At 35.8% G+C, this 9,783-nt stretch overlaps 1 protein-coding gene across 1 annotated transcript; it reads left to right on the top strand.

Annotated features, from left to right (window-relative positions):
* Positions 1 to 3,622: 3,622 nt before the first annotated feature.
* LOC121901471 lies at positions 3,623 to 8,624 on the top strand. Its single transcript, XM_042418263.1, has 6 exons — positions 3,623 to 3,629; positions 6,111 to 6,440; positions 6,638 to 7,006; positions 7,517 to 7,657; positions 7,779 to 7,816; positions 7,920 to 8,624. The coding sequence occupies exons 1-6, from the start codon at positions 3,623 to 3,625 to the stop codon at positions 8,052 to 8,054; spliced, it is 1,020 nt and encodes a 339-aa protein (XP_042274197.1). The 3' UTR covers positions 8,055 to 8,624.
* The last annotated feature ends 1,159 nt before the right edge of the window (positions 8,625 to 9,783 follow it).

Genomic DNA, 9,783 nt, shown 5'->3' with positions numbered 1-9,783 from the left:
TGCTGCCAACAAGTTATTGAACTACAATCAACACTTTGGAATAGAACCTTTCTGAGAGTCAAAGGTAGATTCATATTCACTTTATTGATACCCGACATTCAATTTTCAATCTCGCTCTTGTGTTCAAAACGATTAAATATTTGCTTTATGTAATTCAGTAAATCAGTTATTTCAAAACATGCATTCTAGTAACCACACAATTTTGAATTTAGATAAAATAAGTAAATATCATTTTCTTCATTTCCCAGGACCAAAACCTGATATCACAGCCGTTATTCAAGACTTTCCGTCTGATCCAGTCCGTCCAGGAGACTCTGTGACTCTCCAGTGTTCAGTGCTCTCTGACTCTGAGAATAAAATGTGTTCAGAAGAACACAGAGTGTACTGGTTCAGAGCTGGATCAAATGAATCTCATCCCAGTGTCATTTACACTCATAGAAATAGAAATGATCAATGTGAAGAGAGTCCTGAGGCTCGTTCTCCACAGAAATGTGTCTACAGCTTCTCTAAGAACGTCAGCTCCTCTGATGCTGGGACTTACTACTGTGCTGTGGCCACATGTGGGGAGATATTATTTGGAATTGGAGCAAAACTGGACATTGAAGGTACCAGTTACCATATACAGTAACTGTCATGTAAATTAGATATTTTGCATATTTAGTCATTCTGTTAGAAGTTTAATCCCTCAAACAAATATTTAGCACCTTACCAAGAGGAAACATCAAAGATTAATGATATTCTGTTGTTCATCATTAAATTTTGTTGTTTCTTCTTTTTCTTAATATTTCAGAAGCCAACATGTGGTCATGTCAAGGAGCCAATATAATTCTGGCTCTGTTGTGTGCTGCTTTGGCTTTGAGTCTGATTGTTATAGCCGTACTGATTAACACTATCAAGAAAAAAAACTTGGATTGTTACAATGGTAATAATACTAACTTCAAGTCAATTTACAACTCATTTTCAAAATAGAATAAAATCCTGTGCATCCTTATATGCTGATTGTTATTCATGTTTTTTCATGGTTTAATTTAGCTGCTGCTCTTGCTGCTGCCCTGCAAACAAATCCTGCAACAGCCACTGCTAATCAAAGTGAGCAGGTAAGGAATTCAAAGACGAAATGTTTTTCTTGGTTACATGTGTATATGTTGACATCTGCCATCTCATAAAGTTTTGTCATATTTTTCTACAGAGAGATGAAGACGCATTGGTTTATTCTGCGCCAAACTTTATTAAGGGCAAAGCTGGCAGGATTGCAAGGAGGGGTACAAATACAGACAAGGGAGAGAGCACCTACGCTGATGTCAGGGTTTTGGGGTAGGAATAACCATCCATACTCTGGACATTCTGATTTATGTTTGATTAATGCTGGTATGGTACACTGTGTAGGGGGAGATATTCAGCAGCACTGGTATCACAACTCAACACAACAGTGTGATGTATTTTCTGTTAAGTGACATAAAAACGTTAATTGGACCAGATCTTTATTTACTTTTGTTTCATTTCTGTATCTTTTTGTTTGAAACTGTCAAGTCCAAAATATATAACAGACTTCCTCAAATGAGATTTTCAAGGTCAATGTGAAGTTTTTCATGTCTGTCTGTATTGTACAGTATCTAGAGGAATTCACTTTCACCTTATGTGTTTTCCATGCCTCAAAAGGCAAGAATAACATTTCTGCACAAATAAGTGAAAAACATGATAACTTACAGTCTTTGAGTAATAGATTTTATTCACGGTATGTGATTGAAGAAGTGCTGGGTTTGAATATAAGAAATGTATACGTTTATGAAAAAAAACATCATGAATTGAGAGAACAGATTTGTGTAGATTTAAGAAATAATTGAGTAGGAGTACATTTTATGGACATTCATGTTACTGACAACTTAATTATTGTCAATTGCCACAACAATTTCCATAGAATATCACAATATATCAGTTGACTCTGATTAAGACTTTATTGCAGTGATCTTAACTGGAGGATATAAAAAATAATCCAATCAATCCAAGCGAGCATTTTAAGTGTGACATAAAAGTCTTATAAAGCAATATTAAAAACAGTCTGTGACTAAACTCTGTGACTCCACTTGCCCAACAACTCAATATATGAATGTATCAATATATACATGAAATACACAACTTCAAAGAAATTACCATATGACTCACTTTTTGTGTCAAATTCCATAATATATACAAGCACAATACTATAACGTTTATCTACTGCATTACTGTACTAATTTTATCTATATTATCAGCATAGAGTAATTCTCAACTTCTGCCGCATGTTGAATTTTTACACAATTGTATTCATCATTCAAACACGAGCCTAATTTAGTATTTAGTACTGAAAGCATTGCTAGAATTAGTATATAGTATGAAGTGACTGGCACAGCAGTAAAGCAAATGGATATCAATATAGTTTTAGCACTCATTTGTCAGGCAAACAATCTGTAAATATCCTGATATCTTGCAGTCATTTATTTTTAGATGTATTTCTTTCACAGTGAGTTGAAATTACATGTGAAAACTTTCATTTAGTAATTTTCGATTGCTTTTTTCTGTTTTCTGTTCCCAAGTATCACGTTTCACTTTACTTCACACTTTTATCTGTCCTTCTCTTTTTGTTGAACTTCGTTTCTAACCTTTAAGTCATGACACTGTATGTTTAAGACTGGAAGTTATGTTTATTGTAGGATGTAAGCCACACAACAGTATGTTACAAAGATTGATTAATTGACCAGTTGTTAACATGTTGTATTTTTTTCTTCATATTTGTATGTTACATCCCTAGAACTTATGTTTATACTGAACAATTCTACAGGACATGGTAGTATTGTTCCCATTTATTTTTATTTTTAAATTCAATAATAAATCACTATGGTACTATCTATGCCATTGTTGGGTGTTTCTAATACTTTGTCCTCTTATGAAGTCCACAAAATCAATGTCTCAATCATAGGCGCCTGAGCAATGGAGCAAGTGGAGCAAATGCATCCCAATCATTCAGTTAGGGGGAGATAAGTTATGGTTTTGCTACCCCACTTTTTGTCTTTTTAAAAGTAAACTTATCATAATACAATTCCCGCAATCAGGCGATTATATTTAAGCAGCCTATATCAATGATCATTTTACTATTTTCAGCAATTGCCAAAAACAAGTAATAAAAAAATCTGACGGTTTCGGACCACTCTTTGAGTTGGTTCAGTCTAACCCATTGAGAGAGACAGACAAAAAGACAGAGCGGAGCTTTTTAATACATTGCCAAAGTATCTGAATTAACAAACAGCCAAATGTTCAGTGGTGGAAAGTAACTGGTTTAGACTTCTGCAAAATAATGTAATTTAGTTTCAGTTTCAGTCAGACTTTGAGAGCTGCACGTTTACTGTAAGAGGAAGTAAGGTCTAGTCCTCAATTAAAATAGCTTAAAATGATTTGAGATAGTGTAAATTAAAATAATCTGCTTTTGAAGTGAAGATTATTCATTCCTGTATAACATTACAACTACATCAGCTAATGGTGCTTATAGCTCCCACTAGAGTGTGGGATTGGAATTAGATAGTTGTTGTGAGGCCATTTCATTCATTATTTTTTTTTTTTACTTTGTTGTAATTGTTAGACTTAGAAGATGCCATGTGAGTTTTGAGAATAGCAACCCTCAGGTTTAACATTGTTTAACCAGGTTTAATTATACAAATCATATGGTGATGTGTTGTAATATTATTTCATTTATATAAATTGTTTGTCCCTGTTCAACTTTGAAGATGGACTAGTAGCCTGCAACCTGCTAACATTTTAGACTACATAATATTTTTATGAATATAATTTCAGATATGAAATAGCCATTCTTCTAATAACCATTTCCTGTCCTGATCCACCCAATTATATAGTGTTCTTGATGCATTCCTGGTTTTCATAGTACCCTCAATCTAACTAATCTAGACTAGTGAAGATGACTGTTCCTTGACTTAATCCAAGAGGTTAGGTGGTGTAGAAATGCAGGAAATTTGTTTTAAATTACAATTTTTTTCTGGGGTAGGAGCCATATGAATGTTTCCAAATTTGCTCTCCCATTTTAATACATAACCAGGCACCTATGGTCTCAACAATTACCACACAGCTAAATTTATACATGAGCACACATGCTGAATAGATTAAACACTAAATATGTGGTGTGGTTTAAATGACTCTGGTGCAACAAGTCCTCATACTTACACAACAAAATAGTTACCTTTTAACAATGACCCATATAACCATTTTCCTACCTAATGCCTGTATTGGCAGGATGATATCCCGATCTTGAAGTTATGATTCATCTGCAAAATGTCACTGAAATGGCCAGCAGCAGCCAGCCGTTTCATTTCCTGATATGACAGCAAGAGTAACCCCCCATTATAAGTTCCCAAGTTCCCCTCACTGAGTCGGCCAACACTCCTTTCAGATTCAGATTTATAGTGCAGTATGACCAATGGGTTTATTTAATAATTACATGTGTGCATTGGACCAGTGTGACAGACTTTAAAATTTAGACGAGGCGTCTGAAATAAATGAACCATGTACAGTACCAGTCAAAAGTTTGAATACACCTTCCCATTCACTTGAATGAGAAAGTGTGTCCAAACTTTCGACTGGTACTGTAAGTCTTCCTCTTTTCAGCTGCCCCATAACTGGTGGCATCATAAGTATCTGCCTGTCTCTCTTATTCTATGTCTAAAAATGGCCTTGTCAACCAACCTACTTCCCCTTTTGACCCTGAGAGTGAGCAGTCAAAAATTCCCACAACCACAAGAGGTCGCTTGTCAGAAAACACACAGTGACTTGCTTTAAGAATCTGAAGAATCTGATGATGTTGCTTTTTTTGGTGAGGACAGTCTCTTTTGGTTTCTCGTGTGGTCTAGTTCATTTTGGCCTCAGAGAACACTGTGATTCTTACGCCAATGCAGACAAAACAACCACAAAAAGACAGTTTGAAAAGGAAGGTGTCAATCCAGAGAAGTCTAATGTGATTTGCATGTGGTCACAATGCAAAGCAGTTCAACCACACTAGTTTAATAGTTTGATAATGGATATGTGACATGTTTAATACAAAAGCTAATCTAAACAAACTGATTTGAATTGTTTTTTGCATATACATAGTTATTTAAAATACTTTGGTGACCATGGTAATACTGAAGCACATCAGAATGAGTGTGGGTGTTTCCCTCCAGTTCTCAGGAAATAAAGAAAAAGGCTTGTGCTTGTGTCTACTTCATACATGCAGCCATTTCCTTACTGAAAGTGTGTTGCACTTAAGAAGTAAACAAGTCACCAAAAGTGTCCGGTAAATGTGTTACCTGTCAGTTCAACTCCCGGTTCATTTGTAATAACTCTCTGTGGACCTGAAATGAACTGGAACAAAAATGCAGCTATATATAATTTTCTTTATCAATCCTGCCAAAGGGAGCTGAATGCCAGGTCCTTCCTTGATCTTTGTAACACATTATATATTTTATAACACATAAAAGACAACCTTAGGCATAAAGACAGCCTTTAAAAAGTAACAGAGAAACTGCCCAATCTTGTTGTAGAAAATACGCAGCAGTTTGGCATTGTTCTGTTCTAGTCAGACCACAAAACCTCAAAAGTCATAAAGTTGCATAATAACAGTGTGACAGGAAACGTACTTTTGAAACCTGTGATAACCAAGTGGATGCATCAGACAGTCTAACTTATCTCGACCACACCATCATCTTTACTCCCTGATAAGATTCTAACAAGAAATAATATCAAGATGATCATTTTATGGATTACGCTGCTTCTTCTCCATCAAGGATGTAAGTGATATCTTACCATGTCCGAACATTTTACTGTTCGAGTGGTTTTTTTGTGGAAAAAGTATCTTTTTTATAATTCAGTATCATGCAGTAAGGGAATTACAGCCACCTTTCTTTTAACAATTGGTGTGTAATATAAATTCAAAACAACTTTGTAATTGGAGCCGTAGTTTCATAAATAAATATGAGCATATAAATGCATGCAAAATACTTTGTTTTATCTTTATTTCATAATTATACTGTATTATATATTCTGATCTTTGTATAATACTGATTATATATTCTTGTTGTCTTTTAATTCAGATGCACTGATTTCAGTGGCCACAGTTCCACTTGGTGAATCGGTGACCTTCACATGTTTTTTCCCTGATTCGGAGTATAGCAATACACGAGTTAAATGGTACAGACAAAGCATCGGTGATTCACTCCTGTTAATGACTACACTGATGAAAGCTACTTCAAATCCTACTTTTGAACAAGGGTTTCCTTCCTCACGATTTGATGCAAACTATACCATAATCATGAGCACGCTGACCATTTTGAGGACAATCCAAGAAGATGAAGCAGTGTATCACTGTGCAGTCTCTACCTGGAGTAAGGATAAGTGGAATGGGACATATTTGTCTTTAAAAGGTGAGACATATCTCTGTATTGTCAGAGGTGTGGTGAACTATCTCTTTTTTTTTCGGTCTCATAACACTTTGTTCATATATAAAACTATATTATGACTTTTTGATATTTTAAATTTCAGTTTTGATGTTCCAACTCTTTTTCTTAAATTGCAGAACACATACAAATTTTCACTATTTCCAATCTTTTGTATTTTGTAGAAAACACTCACAGGACAGCAAAATATACTGTTGTCCAGTCGTCGACAGAATCCAACCCAGTTCACCCAGGAGACTCTGTGACTCTCCAGTGCTCAGTCCTCTCTGACTCTGAACACAAGACATGTCCAGGACGATACAATGTGCACTGGTACAGGGCCAGATTAGATGGATCTCATCCAGACATCATTTACACTGATGGAAATAGCCATGATCCGTGTGACAAGAGACCTGACGCATATTCTTCTCCAAAGAGCTGTGTCTATCGTTTCTCTAAGAATGTCAACAAGTCTGATGCTGGCACTTACTACTGTGCTCTGGCCACGTGTGGAGAGATAATCTTTGGAAATGGAACAAAACTGGACATTGAAGGTAACTGTATCATTAGTCTGTTAAACTGTTAACATCCAATTTTACACCTTCTATTTCCCCCTTCAGTAGTTTTAAGGCTGGACAAATTATGTTATTCCACTGACAACTTATACACAGGATATCTTGTTTAAGCTTGTTCAAACCCACAATTTTATTTTTTATGGCCTCACCATTCCATCAAATGGAAATATTCTAGATGTCTTTTATATAATTTTATACACATTTCTCTTAAATTCATCCCGTCATATTTGGTATCTTCCTATCTAAAGTTATATAAAGTTCTGAGGGTTTGAACAATGTTTGGCTGAATTCATAATGACCAAGTCACCAAGGCTTAAGAGTATAATAGGGGTATTTGCATGTATATAAGGTTTGATTAGAAGTCAAAAAAAATCCATACAGATAAGGTGTGAGCAAATATTCTATGCATGTAAATAAAACAAATGGAATTACCTTTTCATTTACTTTTAATAAAAATGTTAACTTTCATTTTTCCTTTTCATGTTTTAGGAACCAGCATATGGTCCTTTGGTGATTTAAAGAGGGCAGATGTGATTCTGCCCCTGCTGTGTGCTGTCTTGGCTATATGTGTGATTGTTATAGCCTGTCTCATTTATGCCATCAACAAAAACAAGTGTGATCATTGCAACGGTACTAGAACGTATTAATACCTCAGTCTATCACATATTTGATTAGTGTTATAGAATAACTATGAAATTATAAATCCTTCCTTAGTTATTGTAATCTAATGATTTTTCATCTTATAATCCAGCTGCTGTTTCCCTGCACAAAAGTCAGAAAAATATGCAGGTAAGGAATTTAAAGGTACACTTGACTTATCAAAAAAGTTGCAAAAATTATGCTTATTGATTGGTATTTGTCAACTCACAAAGTGTGCAATACATTTCCTCAGAGAGATGAAGATTCATGGATGTACTCTGCTGCCGTCTTTACCATGATGAAACCTCGCAGTGGTGGAGTGAGAGATGCTAAAGCACTGGAGAAAGAGAGGCTCTACGCTGCTGTCAAGGCTTTTGGGTTGGATTAATTAGTGCCCTATGTGTGCTCGTTGATATTATTCTGTTTAAAAAGGACATATCAAGCTTTTTGTGATTTTCTTTTTTTTTTTTTACTGTTATGATGTTGGATATCTATGTTAAACATGGTCAAAGGTCCCAAACTTGAGGTGAACGTATATAAAATGTTCCTTGTAAGTGTGCTCTGATGGCTTTGTTTGCAATTTTACCTCTACTTCCTCCTTGTGATGATGTCAGAGTGTTCCCTCATGCCCAAAAATGGCTGTCAATTCCGTAGCCTCATATTTCGAATCAGATTCATGCTCAAACATGCACAGATGTACTTGAGAAGTTTCCATTTTGAGTAAAGAACTAGAAAAAGAGGTGAAATCCTACTACTACTGTTTGCTTACGACACCTCCCGAGCCACCAGAAGTCCAAGGGTTAGCTTCCACAAGCTAACCAATCAGAACAGAGTGGGCTTATTCACAGAAGCCTTAATATTCAGTTTGTTGTATATGTTAGCCCTTTATATCTACATAGGGAGCGAGTCCTCTTCCACAGAGCCTGCTATTTTGCCCCACCATGTTTCTACTAGGGATGTGCAGAGGGCCCAGTATTTGTATTTGTATATTTGTTGAGGCAGCAAAATAACTTATATTTGTATTTGTATTTGAATAAAGGTGGAAATAGGTGTAAAAATACAGCTTTTGTTTTTATTATGCTTTTAATTTCAGGATATTAAAGTGTTAAATAAGTGTTCATGAATAAACTACCTGACAAAGGAGGTCCCCACGGTGGGTCTAAAACTCAAGTCTCCCAGTTCATAGTAGACTGCATTGACTTCTGAGCTAAAAACAAGTGCATCCCAGATGTGCAGACAGACCTCTACTTATTCATACACCCGTAACACAGAGACAGCACAGTGTGTAATGTGTAGAGAAGAACTTCAAAGGCGATACTTGCTTTGCACTTTTCATTTATTGCCTAAATTTTACAACCTAACTTTGTGGAAAGGAGAAGGGGAAAAACAGGTTATGGAGAGTCCCTTGAGAGCACTTCACTGGTTGGGTGGTGCATTCAGACAAGATCAAATCAGCAGGGGTCAAAGGCAGGAAAGACACACAGTAGGCATCTTGTTGATCAAGGAGTTGTTCCCAGACGTCACTTGATTATCAAGTCTCTACTCAAATGTATATTTTCTTCTTCATAACCAAATATGGATATGTGTGTCATGTAGCAGGTGGATGTGACTCCCCTCATTGAGACCTGCTGATAGACGTAACAGCAGAGCAGCAGAGAAGTTGTTGTGATATGTAGCACAAAAAGCTAACAAAACACTGTAAAAAGTACTGTGTTTCCATGCATGGCCTTTACGTTACACCAAACTATTTTCCAGAAACTGAAAACATGATTGCTGTTATTAGTCTTTAGCCATTTCTAAACAAACTACTGTGACCACAGTTTTAGTGGTGAAGGAACATGTCACTCAGTGCAACGGTGTGACTCATTGACATATTTTTAACTGTTTTTGGCCAACAAAGGATGTCTACAGCACAGAGAAATAAGATATATCAGACTTTGGATACACACGCAGTACTTGAATGAGTTCATTGTTGGTTTGGCACTGTACATAACATTTGTTGACTATAAGAAAAATATAGAAAATGTCTAGCCATATCCTTTAAACAGAGCCCCAGAATGTTCATAAAGAAAAATAAAATATATATTGAGGCCACTTTTTACTACACAGAGCGTTCA

This window comes from Thunnus maccoyii, chromosome 8 (assembly GCF_910596095.1).
Source record: "Thunnus maccoyii chromosome 8, fThuMac1.1, whole genome shotgun sequence".
Lineage (NCBI taxonomy): Eukaryota > Metazoa > Chordata > Actinopteri > Scombriformes > Scombridae > Thunnus > Thunnus maccoyii.
This window is presented reverse-complemented; position numbering and strand designations above follow the sequence as displayed.